We start from the raw sequence: 20,532 nt of genomic DNA, 5'->3' as shown, positions 1-20,532 counted from the left end.
AATATGGCAGCAGTCAACAGCTTGCCTTTAGGGAGCCTTTGGGAAAAATCACATATGGAATCCAGAAGAATGTGCAACCTATCATTGAATAATTTTTCCTTATCCCAGAGATTTTTGGACTGTGGGTGAGAAATCAGATTCTGAACTATGACTATCCTGACGGAAAGGAAAAATTGGAACATTCATCAAGATCTTGGGCTAAAATCTTTTCACTTCTTCTTTGCACAGGTGATAGCTGCAAACATTGGGTACGCCACTGTGAGGCCATGGAGACCCGAGGCCAGTGGGCCCAGAAGCTGGTGATGGAATTTCAGAGCAAAATGGAGAAGTGGCATGAAGAGACAGGTCTGAAACCACCCTGGCACCTGGGAGTAGACTCTCCCTTTCGGAGAAGAGCAGGTGGGTTATGAGGAACTGGAAGACTCCAGTTGCTTAGCTTCTTGCCATTTATCTTTGAATAACAGTGAAGATAAAGCAAGAACTAGCTGATTATCCCAACTGTATCTAATGAAGAGACATCAGTGACTTTTTTCTTTACGGAGACCTCTTTGACCCCAGGGATAGCCTCAGTGTTGATGTCATCATCTCTATTCAGTAGACTGTTGTCTTGGTCTTAAGAATAATATTTTTGAGTTCATCTAGGAGCTAGACAGTGTTAAGCTCTCTTTCCTACATATAGCGTTAATGATCTTAGGATTTTTACTTTCCTAACTCTATTAATAATGAGAGTTGAATGTATCTGATTCTTTTTCCCACCTTATTTTTATTTAGATTCTCTTTCCAGTCCTCGAAAGCACCCTCTTGAGAGAAGCCCCTCTCAGGGCAGACAGGCTGCCTTTCGGCCTCCAGCATGGAACCGCTTACGCTCTAGCTGCCTGGTGGTACGGGTGGATGACCTGGACATCCACCAGGTGAGGACATGGTTGGAAAGAGGTGGAGCAGTTTACTTGGAAGGCAACTGGAACAGTATGAACAAAGTTGTGGAATTTGGGGACTATTTACCTCACTTCTGGGAAGATTAATAGTTTGGTCTGTTTCTTTCTGAGCAGGGCTGGTGAGATCAGGACTTGGGAATTCCCCCAGTTTTACTGTGAATGCTTTGCTTTGAACCTCCCGCTGAAAAAACTAACTCGTGTAGAGTGTGAGGCAGGTGTGAGAAGGCCTGGAATATGTGTGAAATGCACTGTGTTCCCCGTGACAGATTTTGGAGGGATGGTAGAGGCTTTATGCTTCCTAAGTGGAAATGGAGGTCTGCTCTAAGTTTGATTGTTGATACTAACAGTAAGTTGTGATTGTTTAGGTTTCCACCGCTGGACAGCCAAGTAAAAAGCCATCTACCCTCCTTTCCTGCAGTCGGAAACTTCACAACCTCCCCACCCAGGTCTCTGCCATTCATATTGAGTTCACGGAGTATTACTTCCCAGATAATCAGGAGCTTCCAGGTAAGCATCTAGGCTGGCTATTTCTTCTGTCTAGCTCGTGCTTTTCCCATTTGTCAGCCTTCGGGCCACTACTTACATTTTTATTTGTTTTTAGGAGTTTTCAGTGTTTGAGTAAATTTAGCACACTTTTGTTAAACACTGTGCCCTGTATAAATGTGTACCTTTGCTCTGTTCATAATATAGTTAATATTAGGTGGTAAGAGCCTCGCTATTGCTTTTTACAAAATTGTTTACAGTTATGTTTCTGTTTTTTCCTCTGCTTTCCAGTCCCTTGTCCTAATCTTTACATTCAGTTAAATGGTCTGACATTTACTATGGATCCTGTCAGTTTGCTCTGGGGAAACCTCTTTTGCCTGGATTTATACCGCAGCTTGGAGCAGTTCAAAGCTATCTACAAGCTGGAAGATTCAAGTCAGAAAGATGAACACTTGGACATCCGACTAGATGCATTCTGGTTGAAGGTGAGGGGAGAGTATGACTTTTATCCCCTGCTGGTAGCCACAGCTGCATTTTTTCAATGGACATAATCCATGATTTTGCTGTGTCCATTTTGTGGAAGTAAGAAAATAGTTTCAGAGCCCAAATGATCTTTTACATGTGTATTAATAGCGGGATGCTGAGATACTCAGATGACCATTCTGAATTGTGTTTCATTTTCTCTGTGAAGGTGAGCTTTCCACTGGAAAAGAGAGAGCGGGCAGAGTTGCATCGTCCCCAGGCCCTTGTCTTCTCTGCATCAGGCATGATTGCCACCAATACACGTCATGCCCCACATTGTAGTTGTTCAGACCTCCAGAGTCTCTTCCGGGGTTTTGCTGCTGCTGAGTTCTTTCATTCCAATTATGATCACTTTCCTAAGGTTCCGGGTGGCTTTAGCCTTCTGCACATGCTTTTTTTGCATCATGCCTTTCAGATGGATTCCTGCCTGTCTCAGCCTAATACCCTCCCTCCCCAGAGGCCTAAGGCTTCCCGGGATCTCTGGTCTGTCCACTTTACCCAGATCTCCTTGGACTTTGAGGGAACAGAAAACTTCAAAGGCCATACCTTGAATTTTGTAGCCCCCTTCCCCCTGTCTATTTGGGCCTGCCTACCCCTCCGCTGGCAGCAAGCCCAGGCACAGAAGCTCCTTTTGGCCTCAGAGGGGAGGCTGAAACCATCAGCCAGCTTTGGAAGTCCTGTCCAGTCTGAGGCTCTTGCCCCTGACTCTATGTCCCATCCGCGGTCAAAGACTGAGCATGACTTGAAAAGCTTATCAGGACTTACAGAAGTCATGGAAATTTTTAAAGAAGGCAGTAGTGGTGTGGACAACAAAGGGCCTCTGACAGAGCTGGAGGATGTAGCAGATGTTCATATGCTTGTACATTCCCCGGCCCATGTCCGCGTGAGACTTGACCACTACCAGTACTTGGCTCTGCTTCGCCTGAAGGAGGTGCTGCAGAGGCTTCAGGAGCAGCTGACTAAGGATACAGAGTCAATGACTGGGTCTCCCCTGCAGGACCAGACAGCTTGCATTGGAGTTCTCTTTCCTAGTGCTGAGGTGGCTCTGCTTATGCATCCTGCCCCCGGTGCTGTCGATGCTGACTCTGCAGGCTCAGATAGCACTAGCCTCGTAGATTCAGAGCTATCTCCTTCAGAGGATCGGGAACTGAAGTCTGATGCCTCATCAGACCAGGACCCAGCAAGCCCTGAGAAGGTCCTGGAGGAAAGTATCACTGAAAATCAGGATGTATCCCAGGAGAGGCCACATAGCAATGGAGAACTGCAGGACTCAGGTCCACTTGACCAGCAGCTGGCAGGGAAGGGCCATGAGGCAGTAGAGTCCCTACAGGCCAAAAAACTGAGCAGAACCCAAGCCTCCAGCTCACCAGCTGCATTGAAGCCCCCGGCTGGCAGGGAGACTGCTGTGAATGGACAGGGTGAGCTCATCCCCTTGAAGAACATTGAGGGAGAATTGTCAAGTGCTATTCACATGACCAAGGATGCCACCAAGGAGGCTCTACATGCCACCATGGACCTCACCAAGGAAGCTGTGTCCCTGACTAAGGATGCCTTCAGTTTGGGCAGAGATCGAATGACCTCCACCATGCACAAGATGTTGTCCCTCCCGCCAGCCAAGTAAGTGGTTCTGTGCCTCCTTCAATCATTCCATCTCCTTCTCCTAGTTCTAATCATTGGATTTAAGGCCTCTTACTGTATGCATTTCTAGACTGGGAAGTACCAAACAGTCCAGGAGAATGCATAGAATGGCTTATTTAATGGGCAGTTTTCAAGTCAATATTTATTGCTTCTTAGAATCAGATTATCTCCTTTTTCACTGATTCACTTTTCTTTCCCCTCAAGATGCGCCTTATTGTATTAGCCAGGCTGGTCTTGAACTGCTGGGCTCTGCAATCCTCCTGCCTTGGCTTCCTGAGTAGCTGGGATTATAGACACGTGCCACTGTACTCAACTTGCTTCACTATTATTGACACAAATATGCTATATCAGAATAATAATACTGGCATATGTATATTATTTTCAGTGGGCTTTCATGTAATTTTTTTGTTTGATTTGATCCCCACAGCAGCTGGGGAAGGTGGCCTTAGACATTTGTATCCCCAATTTATAGCTGAGAAAACTGAGGCTTTAGAGAGGATGAGCTCATAGATATCCTATATCTTGTAAATAGAAAAGCTGTGGCTTTGGACTTGTTTTTCTAGTACCTTATCAGTGTCTGCCACAGTAATAGAGAAGGAAGAATTTCATTCATTCAACAAATATCTTTTGAGCCCTTTCTGTGTGCTGGGCTCTGTGTTAAGCACCGGAGATAGAGTAGGGAGTAAACAGAAAAACACAGAAATGCACAGTGAGAAGAGTGGAAAAGTATGGATTTTCCCATGGGTGCCTCGTGGTTTTAGGAAAGATAATTGAGTCTAAGGGAAGTCTTTCCTGGAACACTTTGTGGTTTAGAGACCATGGTATGAAAACCAGTGCATTTAGAGCTTTTGTCTAAGTGAATTATCTTAAGTGGGTCTCTAAGTAATGCCTATGGGTGAGCTAGTACCTGCTAGGACAGACAGCAAGGAGGAAGGAGAGGAAAACTTCAAGGGTTGAATTGTATAATAATACTAATCAGCATTTACTGAGTGCCTTCTGTACCTGACAAGACACAGTCCTAAGTACTTATAATATTGGTCCACTGGATTTTTATAATAGCCCTATAAAGTTAGTATTAATATCACTCCCCATCTCACAGATGAGGAAGCTGAGGCTCAGGATCACACAACTTGTGAGTGGTGGGACACGGATTAAAAGCCTGCACTCCTAATCACCCAATGTGCTGCCTTTTCTAAATGGAGAGAAGTAAGGGAGATGGAAAAAGAGCAGAGGTGAAAAAGAGAAAAGAAAGCTGTGTGAAATGAGCCCTTTTAAAACATCCATAGCAACTTCCTAACTGCCCAAGCCTGTGGCCTTTTCCTCAGTCCCCCTTCTCTGATCAGTTCATTCATTCTGAGCATTTGTAACCCCACCTAGTTACTCTCACTTCTCTGAAGGAGTCTTCTTTTTCCTTGACTGCTCTCTTCCTTTTATCCTATAGGTGTAAATAATCCACAGGGCTAGGCTGTCCATATTCTGACCACTTTTGTCATAATTTTAATTTTTAATTTTTTTTTTTTTTGAGAAAGGTCTCATTCTGTTGCCCAGTGTTGCGATCTCTGCTCACTGCAGCCGCGATCTCCCAGGTTCAAGTGATCCTCCTGCCTCAGCCTCCTGAGTAGCTGGGACCACAAGCATGTGCCACCATGCCCAGCTAATTTTTATAATTTTGGTAGAGATGGAGTTTTGCCATGTTGCCCAGGCTAGTCTCAAACTCCTGGGCTCAAGCGATTGAGAAAATCCCAGCATATTGGGTGACAGAGTGAGACTCCGTCTCAAAAAAAAAAAACAAAAACATAGTTTGCTGAGCCCCATTTCTCATTCATGGAATGAGATGGGGCCTGATAATTTGCATTTTTTTTTTTTTTTTTTTGAGACGGGGTCTCACTCTGTTGCCCAGGCTGGAGTGCAGTGGTGCATTCTTGGCTCACTGCAACCTCTGCCTCCTGGGTTCAAACAATTCTCCTGCCTCAGCCTCCCGAGTAGCTGGGACTACAGGCATGTGCCACCACGCCCAGCTAATTTTTGTATTGTTAGTAGAGACGGGGTTTTACTATGTTTGCCAGGATGGTCTCGATCTCTTGACCTCAGGTGACCTGCCTGCCTTGGCCTCCCAAAGTGCTGGGATTACAGGAATGAGCCACCTCACCGGGCCCAAGAATTTGCATTTCTAACACGTTCCCCATTGATTCTGATGCTCCTGCCAGGACCACACTTTGAGAGCACTGCTCTAGGGGATCTCACATCAGTTTTCCATGTCTGTTGCCACATGAAGACTTTTTAGTGTATAAAAAGTATGGTTGATTTCTATATTGGTGGTATTTTATTTTATTTTATGAGACATCCATTACTTGCTAAAAGTCTTTTCCTCTCCAGCTTGTTTGAAAAAGTCAGGCCAAACATCCTAAACGCCCGGCCTGAACTTCTTAAGTATGGCATAATCAATTATTATGATACATCCATATAGCAATTTATAGTTTTCAAAGCATTTTAATAAATAATTTTTTAGGCCGGGCGCAGTGGCTCAAGCCTGTAATCCCAGCACTTTGGGAGGCCGAGACGGGCGGATCACAAGGTCAGGAGATCGAGACCATCCTGGCTAACCCGGTGAAACCCCGTCTCTACTAAAAAATACAAAAAACTAGCTGGGCGAGGTGGCGGGCGCCTGTAGTCCCAGCTACTCGGGAGGCTGAGGCAGGAGAATGGCGTGAACCCGGGAGGCGGAGCTTGCAGTGAGCTGAGATCGGGCCACTGCACTCCAGCCTGGGCGGCAGAGCGAGACTCTGTCTCAAAAAAAAAATAAAATAAAATAAAATAAAATAAAATAAATAAATAAATAAATAATTTTTTATTCAAGGTTTTCTATAATTTGGCTGCCACTCTTGTGGTAAAGTGAAAAATCACTTAATGTGAAGTTAGGAGACTTGAGTCTTTTATTTTTAAGACAGAGTCTCACTGTGTCACCCACGCTGGAGTGCAGTGGTGTGATCTCAGCTCACTGCTGCCTTGACCTCCCAGGCTCAGGTGATCCTCTCACCTCAGCCCCCAGTAGCTGGGACTACAGGCGCGCACCACCATGCCTGGCTAATCTTTGTATTTTTTGTAGAGACAGGGTTTTGCCATGTTGCCCAGGCTGGTCTCGAACTCCTGGATTCAAGCCATCTGCCTGCCTTGGCCTCCCAAAGTGCTGGGATTATAGGCGTGAGTCACTGTGCCCGGCCTGAGTTTTTCTTAATTCTACCTTTAACTATGACCTTGGGACAGTTTCTTCATCTGTAAAGTGGAAGGGTGGTATTAAAAGGTCCTTAAAGGTTGCTTTTCACTGTGTTAATGCCTTTTTAACTTTATCTTCCATTGCTCTCCCTGACAAAACCTATGCTTCAGCTGGGCAGAGCTATTATTCTTACCATTCTCTTTTTGTTTCTGGCTCTATGCCTTTGTTTATGCCATTTCTTGTCTATAGGATACCCTCTTCTCACTTTCACAATCCTTCAAGGACCACCTCAAATGTTATCTCCTACCACGAAGCCACTCTTGATCCTCTTCTCCTTGTCCTTTTTCCTCTTTGATGTTGTCTAGAACTGGTAATGTCTTACTCATCAATTGATCCATCTCCCACTCCTGCCTAGTGCCTAGTATGGTGCCTTACATACAGAAGCAACTAAATACTTATGGGATGAATGCAGGTGGCTTCAGGTGCCATTCATCAGCACCAGAGCAGTAGGTAGCTGATCTCTTCTGAGTCTGGGATGACCTTGAATAACCTTGACATTTAATGTTGATATGAGAGCGCTGTGTATGCAGTTAGCAATATTGGAATAAAAAGATTCAGAAAGGCCAGTGATTGAAAAATGACTTGATCTCTTTACAGCCAGTAATAGGTGATGTCAAAGTTGCATGTTCCCAATATTGGGAACTTTATCCAGTTGTCTGAGCGGAAAGGGATGGGTATTGTAAGTGGATGGGAACAAACATGTCTCCAAAGCCACATTTGTGGTTTTTGTTTTTGTTTTTGTTTTTTTAAACAGGGAGCCCATGGCCAAGACAGATGAGGGGGTGGCAGCCCCAGTGAGTGGAGGTGCTGCACGACTCCGATTTTTCTCCATGAAGAGGACAGTATCTCAACAGTCATTTGATGGTGTCTCATTGGATAGCAGTGGCCCTGAAGACCGGATTTCAGTGGACAGTGATGGCAGTGATAGCTTTGTGATGCTCTTGGAGTCTGGTATGTGGGAGCAGAGCCAGGCAAAGTTGCAGAATTCCAGAAAGGGTTATCTCTGCTGCCTGTATCAGACTGGCAGGGTTAAAGAGGAGCTGAGAGATGATAATGTAGACATTTTCTTAACCAAGACAGAAAAGAGAGAAAAAGAAATTTTAGTGGATTTGTGGGTTTGGTTTTAATTCCACATTTCTAGGTGATTGGTTAATAACTGACTTTATATCACAGAAAGAGATTCAAACCAAAGGAGAGAGTACTAGTCTTACAGCCGTATAGCTAAGTCAGGATTAGTTTCATGGTTGGTATCAGTGGTGTGAATGTGTTTATAGTCTTTTTTTTTTTTTTGGCCTGTGTTGTCACTGGAAAATAGGAGCTTTTTATCTATTAATAAAATGAGAAACTTTTAGGAATTACCTTTATATGTTATACTGGTTCTTTCAGTTTATTGAAATAGAAACTTATGAAATGATCCCTTAAGAGTATCTAGGCTGGGCACGGTGGCTCACACCTGTAATCCTAGCACTTTGGGAGGCCGAGGTGGGTGGATCACTTGAGGTCAGGAGACTAGTCTAGCCAACATGGTAAAAACCCCGTCTGTACTAAAAATACAAAAATTAGCTGGGCGTGGCAGCAGGTGCTTGTAATCTCAGCTACTCGGGAGGCTGAGGCAGGAGAATTACTTGAACCAGGGAGGTGGAGGATGCAGTGAGCCAAGATTGTGCCATTGCACTCCAGCCTGGGTGACAGCGGGACTCCATCTCAAAAAAAGAAAGGATGTCCTATTTATTTATTTATTTATTTTATATTGACAAATTATAATTGTATCTGTGTGGTATTAATACTAAGAGATCCTATGATATATACACACACACATACAGTGTGGGATTTTTGAGCCAAACTAATTAACATCTCTGCCACCTCAAATACTTACCATTTATTTCTCCTGTTTAACTGAAACATTATCCTTTCACTAACATTTCCTCCTATCCCCTCCCATTTCCCTTTTCAGCCTCTGTTAAGCATCATCCTGCTCTCTGCTTTGATGAGTACAGTTGTTTTACATTCTATGTATAAGGGAGCACATGCTGTTTCTGTCTTTCAGTGCCTGGCTTATCTCATTTAGCATATTGTCCGTCCTCCAGATTCAGCTATTATCACAAATGACAGGATTTCCCTCTCATAAGGCTGAATAGTATTCCATTGTGTATTCATACCACATTTTCTTTATCTGTTCATTGGTTGATGAACACATAAGTTGATCCCATAACTTGGCTATTGTGAATAATGTAGTAAACACAGGAGTGGAGATAGTTCTTTGATATACTTTTTTTTTCATATTCCTTGGATGTATACCCCAAAGTGGATATGGTAACCTATTTTTAGCTTTGAGGACCCTCCATACTGTTTTCCGTAATGCCCATATTAATTTACATTTCCACCAACAGGGTGCTAGGGTTTCCTTTTCTCTACATCCTTGCCAACACTTGTTATCTTTAATCTTTTTGAGAGTAGCAATTCTGACAGGAGTGAGTTAATATTTCACTGTGGTTTTAATTTAAGAGAATGCACTGTTTCTTAAACTGGGTGGTGTTTTGTTACTATTTTTGTTTTGTATACTGGTTATGTTTGTTTTGTTACTATTTTTAACTTCTTATGGAAGATTTCGTGTCTATATACAAAAGTAGACAGAATCAAATAATGAACCCTTATACACCCATTACCTAGCTTTGAAACTAAGAACTCACGGCAGGCCCGGTGCAGTGGCTCACGCCTGTAATCCCAGCATTTTGGGAGGCCTAGGTGGGCGGATCACTTGAGGTGAAACCTAATTCTGAAATTAATCACATTAAAGTTCTGAAAAATCTCCTGGGGTTCTTATATATTCACCTTAGACAGCAATTAAACTTGAGACTGGATTTCTGCCTTGGGAAGCATCCAGTCTGAAAGGAAAGAAAAGGCCAGCACGGTGCCTCACACATGTAATCCCAGCGCTTTGGGAGGCCAAGGCGGGTGGATCACTTGAGGTCAGGAGTTTGAGACAAGCCTGGCCAACATGGTGAAACTCCATCTCTACTAAAAATACAAAAATTAGCCAGGGATGGTGGTGTGCGCCTGTAATCCCAGCTACTTGGAAGGCTGAGGTGGGAGAATTGCTTGAACCAGGAAGTGGAGGTTGTAGTGAGCCGAGATCACACCATTGCACTCCCCTGGGCAACAGAACGAGACTACTCCATCTCAAAAAAAGAAAACAAAAAAAAAACTCATGGACATTTTTGTTCCATATACACTACTGCCCACTTTCCTTCATCCCATGTTATTTTGAAGCAAATCCCAAACATATCCTTTTGTCCATAAATAGTTATACATTGCTAGAAAATACAGACTTAAATTTTTTTAAATTGTGGTAAAATACATATGAAATTTGCCATCCTAACCATTTTTAAGCGGATAGTTCAGTGACATTAAGTACATTCTGACTGTTGTACAATCATTACTACTATCTATCTCCAGGATGTTTTTCATCTTGCGAAACAGAAACACTGTACTCATGAAACAGTAACAACTCATTTCCCCTCCCCCCAGCCCTTGGCAACCATGATTCTACTTTCTTTTATAAATTTGACTACTTTAGGTACCTCATATAAATGGAATCATGCAGTGTTTGTCCTTTTATCACTGGCTTATTCCACTTAGTATAATATCCTCAAGGTTCTTCTATTTTGTAGCGTGTTTCAGAATTTCCTTCCTTTTTAAGGCTCAGTAGTATTCCATTGTATTTATTTACATACCACATGGCTTATCCTTGCATCCATGGAAGGACGCTTGGGTTGCTTCTGTTTACAGACTTAAAAATGGGACCAAATGTCATTACACTTTAAAAAATTAACAGTAATTCATACATTCATCAAATATCTAGTTAGTCCTCAAATTTCTAGTTGTCTCATGAATGCCATAAATATTTTGTTTTATTTTTACAATTGTCATTGTTTGTAGAAGTTGGATTTGAACAGAATATTTTGACTTTTGAACTCATTTGTCCTCTTTTTCATGCAGAGTCTGGCCCAGAATCTGTTCCACCAGGATCTCTTTCAAATGTCCCAGATAATGCTGGTGTTCAAGGGAGTCCTCTTGTGAATGATTATGGCCAGGGGTCACCAGCAGCCAACAGTTCAGTTTCACCCAGTGGGGAAGACCTCGTCTTTCACCCGGTCAGCTGCTCTGCTTTCTCCTCTGCAGAGGGTAGGCTCTGGGCTGGGAGCTTGAGACTTAAAACTAAGAGAATCTCCTTTGATAGGTCTCAGTCGTGGTCCTGAAGGTGAACGAGGTGTCTTTTGGGATTGAGGTACGTGGTGAGGACTTGACCGTGGCCCTGCAAGCAGAGGAACTGACCCTCCAACAGCTGGGCACCGTGGGACTCTGGCAGTTCCTGCGTGGACAGTGCCCAGGTAAGGATGGTGGTCATTCCACGACGGATCGTGGGACTTGTCTAGGACAGCCACAGTTTAACTTGTACTTGTCACTGGGCTCTAAGGGCAGCCACTCTACTAGTGCCAAGTTCTCTCCAGCAGCCACTGGGGGAGGAAAAACTCCACTGAAGCCTTTTTTGCAAGGAGCCTCTCAGAGCTTTCTGGGGCTTTCCATTCACTGTGCTAGTCTCCATCTTCACTTCCAGGTACTCCTAGAGCTTATACATGAGGACAGCATCCACTTCATTTGTGTGTCTCTTAACATAAAACTATCTGATCAGGGAACTTCTGTCATTCAGATTCAGTCCTTTGATGTGAATTATCATTTATAAAAGATGACAGGAAAAATCTGGGCTTATGTTACATACTTCATTTAAAAATTATTGGCTGGTGCCGGGCGCGGTGGCTCACGCCTGTAATCCCAGCACTTTGGGAGGCCGAGGCGGGCGGATCACAAGGTCGGGAGATCGAGACCACGGTGAAACCCCGTCTCTACTAAAAATACAAAAAATTAGCCGGGCGCGGTTGTGGGCGCCTGTAGTCCCAGCTACTCGGGAGGCTGAGGCAGGAGAATGGCGTGAACCCGGGAGGCGGAGCTTGCAGTGAGCCGAGATTCGGCCACTGCACTCCAGCCTGGGCGACAGAGCGAGACTCCGTCTCAAAAAAAAAAAAAAAAAAAAAAAAAAAATTATTGGCTGGGTATGGTGGCTCATGCCTGTAATCCCAGCACTTTGGGAGGCTGAGGTGGGTGGACCACCTGAGGTCAGGAGTTTGAGACCATCCTGGCCAACATGGTGAAACACTGTCTTTACTAAAATATAAAAATTAGCTGGACGTGGTGGTGGGCGCCTGTAATTCTAGCTACTTGGGAGGCTGAGGCAGGAGAATTGCTTGAACCCGGGAGGTGGAGGTTGTAGTGAGCTGAGATCGTGCCATTGCATTGCAGCCTGGGTGACAAGAGTGAAACTTTGTCTCAAAAAAAAAAAAAAAAAAAAAAAAAAAAATATATATATATATATATATATATATGTATGTATGTATGTATCTTTTTTAGGCTGGGCATGGTGGCTCATGCCTGTAATCCCAGCACACTGGGAAGCTGAGGCGGGAAACCAGCCTGAGCAACATAGCAAGACCTCATCTCTACAAAAAATACAGGCCCGGCATGGTGGCTCACACCTGTAATCCTAGCACTTTGGGAGGCTGAGGCAGGTGGATCACTTGAGGTCAGGAATTTGAAACCACCCTGGCCAACATGGTGAAACCCCGTCTCTATTAAAATACAAAAAAATTAGCTGGGCGTGGTGGCAGGCACCTATAATCCCAGCTACTTGGGAGGCGGAGGTTGCAGTGAGCCGAGATTGCATCACTGCACTCCAGCCTGGGTGAGAGAGCGAGACTCTGTCTTTAAAAAAAAAAAAATTAGCTGGGCGTGGCGGTGCATGCCTATAGTTCTAGCTGCTTGGGAGGCTGAGGTGAGTGGATCACTTGAGTCTAGAAGTTTGAGACTACGGTGAGCTATAATTGCACCACTGCACTCTAGCCTGGGAACAGAGTGAGACCCTGTCTCTTAAAAAAAAATTAAAATATTGAGTAGATACTGAAGAACACTTATAAGATATATGTAAGGCATAAAATAATAACAATACAGTGAACCTGTGTACCCACCACCTAGTTTGTTTTATTGTTTTAAAATTTTTTGTGAGACACAGTCTTGCTCTGTTGCCCAGGCTGGAGTGCAGTGGCACAAATTCGATGCACTGCAACATTTGCCTCCTGAGTTCAGGCAATTCTCCTGCCTCAGCCTCCTGAGTAGCTGGGAATACAGGCACGCACCACCACACCCAGCTAATTTTTGTATTTTCAGTAGAGATGGGGTTTTACCATGTTGACCAGGCTGGTCTCAAACTCCCGGCCACGAGTGATCCATCCACCTCAGCCTCCCAAAGTGCTGGAATTACAGGCCTGAGCCACCATGCCTGGCCCCACCACCTAGTTTAATTAATATAATACAACAGTACCATTACCTTTGAAGTCTCTGGGAGTCCCTCTCCTGAACCTCCTTCTGTCCCTCACCTGTCATAGGTAATCACTATCCTGAATTTGTATTCATTGTTATCTTGCTTTACTTTATAATTTGTACGCTTGTTTATATTAATGTATTATTTAGTTTTTTTCATTTTTCTGAATGGAATAATATATTGTACTATTTTCGTGATTTGCGTCTTTCAAGTAACGTGATACTCTGTAAATTCCTCTAGGTTGTTGACTTAGCTATAATTCATTCATTTTCCTTGGCCATTAGCCCACTGCTTCACATTCATAACAAGGCCAGTCCTTAATCTCTCTTGCACTTTGCAAGGCATTATAGCAAAGTATCTAAGCCCATGGACTTAGCAGTCAGACTGCCTGGGTTCAGATCGTCTCCTTGCTACTTACTAATTATGTAATTATGGGCAAGTTATTCTTTGTGACTTAGTTCAGTCAGATGAGAATGATGATATTCCTTTGACATAGGGTTATTATGAATATTGGTGTATAAAGTGCTTAGAAGACTCCCTGGCAGTTAATTAGTCATCTTTCTTGTCTTTCTTCGCAAAGGTACCTGCTTTCAGGAATCCTCAGCTTTGAAGACTGGCTACATCAGGCCAGCTGTGGGCCTTCGCTTTGAGGTGGGGCCTGGAGCGGCCGTTCGTTCCCCCCTGGCCTCACAAAATGGCTTCCTACATTTATTGCTTCATGGCTGTGACCTCGAACTGCTCACTTCGGTGCTCAATGGCCTGGGGCCCTTCTTGGAGGATGAGGAGATCCCGGTGGTAGTCCCCATGCAGATTGAGCTTCTGAACTCCAGCATCACCCTAAAGGTGTGAGGAACCTTTGGTTTTTGCCAGTGTAAGGGCGCACTGGTTTTTGCCCTGGACTTTGTCAAGCAAGGAAGCAGTGACACCTGTTAACCTCTTCCCTTTTCACTGTAAAATATGATGAGGATCAAGTGAGGAAATACTGATACACATTTGCGTTCTCTGTCAGTGTTATAGTGGTACGTAAATGTGTGTTGCTATCAGAAAAGCCAGGGTTCAGGTGAGGAGACCTTTTCTGTAACGCTAACCCTGTCTTTGACATGCAGCATTACCACGTGGAAGCCATCAGGTTATCTGATCCTCAGTGCACCATCTCTAGACAGGAGAATCTGCTGTGCCTCTTCAACCTTCCAAGAATGTATGGAGAAACTGGCATAAAGCTGTTTCGAGCTGAATGATGGGAGCATGGGTTGTGTTAAATTGCTCTGAGCTGGTGGGGGGCATCATGTGGTTTCCCTCTTTCCTGCAGGATGATATCCCCCCCATCTATCCAACATCTCCAGGCCCCATCCCCATCACTCTGGCCATGGAACATATTGTGCTGAAGAGGAGTGATGATGGTGTGTTCCACATAGGCGGTGAGTCAGGCTTGTCAGCCTGTTGGTATCTCTGCCTCTTTTTTCTCCTAAAAGTGAATAGGTGACACCTAGGAACTGTTTGGGAGTTGGCAGCAGTTTGTCACTTAGAACCTTTACTTGTTTTCTCTAGCTGCTGCTCAGGACAAACCATCAGCTGAAGTACTTAAAAGTGAGAAGAGACAGCCCCCCAAAGAACAGGTGTTTTTGATGCCCACAGGAGAGGTTTTTGAACAGCAGGTGAGGACCCAACAGAACAGTACCTACCCATAACCCTTGGGGGGTACATTTGCGAAGCTGGTAAAACCCGGGGTTGGGGGGCAAGAAGGTTGCATGTGCTGCCTGCATGTGGGTATTTTGGGTTCCTGTCACCTAGCAGCGGCTTCTAGAAGTGCTGACTAGAGAGTAAATGTCAGGAGCTGGAGAGGAATGGTTGCTGAGGACGTACTGCACCTGCCAATGAACTATGAAGAGGGAATCAAGCTCTTAGAAAATATATGGTCATCTTGATCATTGACCTAACTTGTGGATTTTTCTCCTTGAACTCTTTCTCCCTGTTCCCTTTACTGGCTGATGTTGCAAGATGGTATTACCATATGTAACTGTGAACTACTTATTGTTCCTCAGGTGGAAGAACTGCCTATCCTACAAAAAGAACTTATAGAAACTAAACAAGCATTGGCCAATGCCAACCAGGATAAAGAAAAACTTCTTCAGGAGATTAGGAAATATAACCCCTTCTTTGAGCTCTGAAACCAGTGGCTCAGCCATCTGTGCCAAGGAGAGAGGGTATCACCAGCAGTAGCACCACCTAGGACAGAGGGCACTGTCCAGTGCTGAATAAGTCACTACGGATGCCAGAGGGACTGGGGAGCACGCACTTCACTTGTGCTTTCCACTGGCTGTTCTTACTTGGATGGAGGACAAGGGCAAAGCGTGACTGTATCCCAGGAAACTGGGGCTTGCCCTGTGTGTGGCACAAGCATCATGTCTTGCCTGTATGAAGCCTTTTGGCCCTCTGTGTACTAGGTGGAATCTTCTCAACACTGTAGGGCCATTTCACCTCATGGTTTCATGGCAGGGACATTTGCTTCCTTCACAAGCCTGTGTGAACAAGCAAAAGTACCCACCTCTTCGGTCACCCACAGAGCCACCAAAGATTCCATGTCCCAGAGCTTCCCATAGCAGACCTGAAAAGTCCTTGGCCTGAGCTTTGGCCATGGTAGTGGAGTGGAACAGGAAATAGCCCAGCAGAGGAGTGTGGGGGAAGGGGGCAGGAGAGATCCAAGAATAAGGGAGACCTGGACTCTGCCTTTTTGGGAAAAGGAACCAAGCCCATATCAATTTGGCTGATAACACAATCAGACTTTTCCAGGTTAAGCTTCCTTTCTGTTATACTTTCATCATTGTGATGCTGTAGTAGAAAGTAAACAACAGTAGTGGCTCAGTCATTTAATCTTTCCCCTCTGTAATACAACTTATTTGAAATTTAAATCAAGAAAAAATTTCTGACTCTGAGCTCGGTTGGTGGCATGCTATGCCAGGGGTCAGTGGGGGAGCTTGCTTCTGAGCCCCCTGTTGTCCACCTGGAGTCCTGCTTGTCTTCCCCAGCTGTGCTGAGTGGCTCTTCTGTCTCCCTGGGGTCCTTGGCACATCTGCTTTCCCAGCTCTGTGACCTTACCAGTTCTCTCCTCAGCACTTGGTGGTCTGGGAGCTAAAAATGTGTTTTAAACTTTTACATAAACAACTCAACCTGTTGCCTCTCACTTCCCTCCATCACTGTGGCTTTTAAAAATCATGTATTTTGACTGAAGTAAAAAAACAAAAATCCTTCATCCCAGCTAGGTTTTGCCCCCTGCCCTATAAAATAGCTATTACCCTCTTTCTTTCCTTTGAATTCTTCTCCAATTCTATCCCTTCATTCATACTGCCCTGTGATACACTTGAAGCTGTGTTGATTGGACAGACGTTGATCAGTTAACTTACCTTTACTTGGCAAGATGGTGAAATAGTAATTTAGTGATGTTACTGAAGTCTTGACCATTCACCTTTCCATATTGAAGGAAAAGTGAAAAGGTTTCTTTTATGGGAAATTAAGCTTGACTTGCATACTCTAGTTTGATGAGGATAAAAAGAAACATGTAATTGCAGTGGTGTTTACAACCAATTGATCACAACCAATCATAGATTTCTTTGTTCCTTCCCCACTCTCAACACTTCATTTGACTAGAAAGAAAAAATGTATTCACCAAGGAACAGGACCCAATTCAGACTTTTGTTAAGTTTCTTTACTAAGGCAATTTTTGAAACACCAGTTACTATGGGTTGGTGGGAATTTTTCATGCTTAAGAAATAGAGACTTAGGAACAAAGAAACATCTTTCTGGAGAAAATGCTAATGGGAAGTTACCTAAGGCTTGATGCTTGGTTCAACCTTATTTAAAATTCTTATAAATGACCTAAAAGTAGGATTTTACAGTGAAATCAAATGTCACTACTTCCAGGCAGTGAAAGGTAGACTAGAAGAGGTTTAAAAACCACAAAGCCAGCTGTGCGCGGTGGCTCACGTCTGTAATCCCAGCACTTTGGGAGGCCGAGGCGGGGAGATCACGAATTCAGGAGATCGAGACCATCCTGGCCAACATGGTGAAACCCCGTCTCCACTAAAAATACAAAAATTAGCTGGGCGTGGTGGCAGGTGCCTGTAGTTCCAGCTACTCGAGAGGCTGAAGCAGGAGAATCACTTGAACCCGGGAGGCAGAGGTTGCAGTGAGCCGAGATCGCGCCACTATACTCCAGCCTGGCAACAGTGAGACTCCATCTCAAAACAAACAAACAAAAAAACACAAAACCACAGAAGGGTTACAATAAGCAGGGCTGAGAATACTCAGAAAACTGACAGGTGAGGTTCAACATAATATAAGGAAATGTATTTATGGAAGAATTATCAACTGATATACCTGAACACTGTTAGAACTCAGGGAAGAAACTGAAGCATTGCTGAGGGGGAGGAGAGATCAACATGCTGCTGTGGCCAAAAGCGTAATTGCCCTGTGGGCATCATCAGGAAGGGCTTTTGGAGATAACAGAGAACAGAGCTTTATACAAAACCATGGATATGTCTTGATCGAATTATCTGTGTTTCTAGTGACCTTATTTACAAGATACATGATGAAGGGAGGAAAGGTCCAGAGAACAGCCAAAATTATCAGGGGGTGGAGGTATATCCATATGAGGACACATCTTTAAAATATAGACTCTATCCTGCAAAGATGAAAGCAGAGGGGAGTTAGATTAAATATCCAATCGAGAGCAAGGACCTGGGCCTGTACTACTAGCTCTAGGGCTCTATCTCATAGCCTTAGTAAAGAAAGCACTTCTCATAGCAAATCAGAAATGTAAGGAGCTCATTGTCTAAGAAGTGATGCCAGCAGACACTATACATGGGTGCAGGTTTATGAGGAATCCTTGCATGACAGCCTTCTACAAGGAATTAGAGAAAAGTAGGGATACTTGGTAATATACAACTGAGAGGGTAACTGTGTCCCTCGACAAACTACTCCTTAGTGCCTCTTTCAAAGGCAGAATGTTGATCTGAATGGATCACTGGTCTTAAGTATGGCATCTCTAATGTTCTTGAAGGGGGAGGAAGGAGATCTGGTAGCTGGAAAATATAATTATTCCATCTTAGGCTCACCTGAATTGGTTTAAAATCATATTCTGATTCTCTTATCCTTTCCTCCCCTCACCCAGCATATACCTCTGGCATCCCTCCATGCAAAGAAAATGTCAAATAGGCATTTCTTGGTATACTTTTACCTACACTTGTGCTTGTGGGCAGGGAGTAAAAACATATCCAGTTAAGTACCAAGGCCAACCTCTTTCTTAATGGCTGGAGCTCAGTTACGTCTCTGGCTCTCTAAAGGAGTCCAGAGCTCTTGTCCATGTGACAAATGGAGTCTTAGAATTTCTGGCTTTCCTTATGTGGCAGCTTTGGCCATTGTGTCTTGAAATTCTCCCTCAGGAAATGTGATAGGGGTTATTATCCCATGGGATTTTAGTAAAAATCAGCTTGCCTAATTTCATGTTCCTGTTCATAATGAAGAAATGTGAAGTGGTGGTAGTCCTCAGGATAAGTATAAAGGAAAATATGCAAGGAAAAAGCAGTGTCAGCCCTTTTGGACTGCTTATGATTTCCGCCTTAGAGCTACAAGACTTGGAACAAGAAATAATACCTCAAGAACATGTTTGGAGAGAGAGCACCACTGTCCCTCAAAGACTTCAGCCACTGCACATTACCAGTTCAGCTGTGAAGCATTTACAACTATGTATTATCTGTGATGTCTACATTTCCTGTTTACATGCATGTGCTGGGGATATGCTTTAGTGTGTATGGACTAGAGTTTAAATCTTTTCTTTAACTGGGCTGCAAGGAAGGCTATCAATCCCAAATTGTGTTTTCAACTCACTGGAATAATTAACCTGGTTTTCCTGATATAAAACAGGTGGGTTCTATTCACCTGATGGCTGCTCTTTACCATATATTTCATCTGAACCTCATTTTGCCATGGGCCTCAACCTTTATGTCTGCTTTTTATGGTTCTGAAAGGAATGGCTCCCGTGTATGGAATATACAAGGGATAACCACCACCTCTCACATACCCCTGTAACTTAAATGCTTCCATGTAACTCAGATTACTTTCCCCTTAGTGGTAAACGGGTTGGGGGATGGGTGGTAGTGGAAAGAAGGTAGTTTGAAATATTGCCATAGTAATATGGGAACTTTTCATTCCAAACCTTTACCCTCGCTTTTTTTTTTCTCTCTTATTTAATATTTGCCTAAACTTCTGAAATCAGTTATAGTAAGATCATAAAACTATGAAAACAACTGAACTTTTGGTACACAAGTTAGTTCGATGACATCTTGTGATTTGAGAACAGTAAAAGGTGTGTCATTGCCTCATGATTTGTCATAGTCATTACTAAGGGTTTCGGAGAGAATCTGGTGTGAAGCACTATCCTTTCAGAGACTAAGGCCTTTACCTAGTTGCTCCCCTACCTTCTGTCAGAATAGGAGTATTCCCGTGCCCCTCTGGGTAGGTATAGGTAGTGGCTATTGAATGGGGATTATCTTCCCCATGGCACAAGGGGAAACACTCCTGGATAACCTTTAACAGTGAGGCTTTGCTAAGTGGCCAGACTTGGGATTTGATCTTCCTCACTTGTATTTATTAAGTTTCAGCCTTATTCAGTATCTCTAACTGCCATAGATACAGTTCCTACAACTTCTAAAAAAATTCCTGTTAGAGCTGAGAGAGTATCTTTTTTGTTTATTAATTTTTGTTCAAGATGTAGCCTGAGTCTTAAAGCATTTCTTTGTGGAATGCCCCACTGAAGTGTCTTCTCCATTGGCTAAGTACATGTTTAAAGCCATGGGTTTTAATGTAAGACACTTTTAGTGTCTAATTCTGCTTCCCCCACTGAGGGTGCTAAACAGAATTAGAATCTTTACTAAGACATGCTCAGGAAAGCTTCACAAGAGAACAGCTTCAAAATCCTCCCTATGACACTGAATGGTAGAGAGGAAAGAATTCTTGGGGATTGCCAATTACATATCGTAGCCTTATTACTGCTAATCACTGTCAGAAAAGGTCACTTCATTCACCTCTATTTGAGGAAAAGAATGAGAATGTATCTGATGAACTAGAATCCTGGTCAGTATTGGGAAATATTAATGTTGCAATATCTAGTCAAACCTTGAGTGTACTGGTTCTGTGAACCACCTGAAAAAACAAATTAAATGTATTAAACCATAATGGTTGTCGTGTATCTG

General features: G+C 43.6%; 1 protein-coding gene across 1 annotated transcript in view; it reads left to right on the top strand.

Annotated features, from left to right (window-relative positions):
* Positions 1–16,466, top strand: part of BLTP3A (bridge-like lipid transfer protein family member 3A) — a 77,654-nt gene extending 61,188 nt beyond the window's left edge. Inside the window, exons 10-21 of the mRNA XM_011729168.3 lie at positions 229–399; positions 772–911; positions 1,301–1,442; positions 1,710–1,903; positions 2,110–3,557; positions 7,607–7,803; positions 10,852–11,006; positions 11,093–11,243; positions 13,866–14,128; positions 14,595–14,703; positions 14,834–14,940; positions 15,328–16,466. Of these exons, the coding sequence (XP_011727470.2) occupies positions 229–399; positions 772–911; positions 1,301–1,442; positions 1,710–1,903; positions 2,110–3,557; positions 7,607–7,803; positions 10,852–11,006; positions 11,093–11,243; positions 13,866–14,128; positions 14,595–14,703; positions 14,834–14,940; positions 15,328–15,453 (3,203 nt within the window). The 3' untranslated portion in view covers positions 15,454–16,466. The remainder of the gene's footprint in view (positions 1–228; positions 400–771; positions 912–1,300; positions 1,443–1,709; positions 1,904–2,109; positions 3,558–7,606; positions 7,804–10,851; positions 11,007–11,092; positions 11,244–13,865; positions 14,129–14,594; positions 14,704–14,833; positions 14,941–15,327) is intronic.
* Positions 16,467–20,532: the final 4,066 nt, after the last annotated feature.

The sequence above is a fragment of the Macaca nemestrina genome, chromosome 5 (genome assembly GCF_043159975.1).
Source record: "Macaca nemestrina isolate mMacNem1 chromosome 5, mMacNem.hap1, whole genome shotgun sequence".
Taxonomy (NCBI): Eukaryota; Metazoa; Chordata; class Mammalia; order Primates; family Cercopithecidae; genus Macaca; species Macaca nemestrina.
Note: the sequence above shows the minus strand (reverse complement) of the source record. Positions and strands in the feature narration are given on the sequence as shown.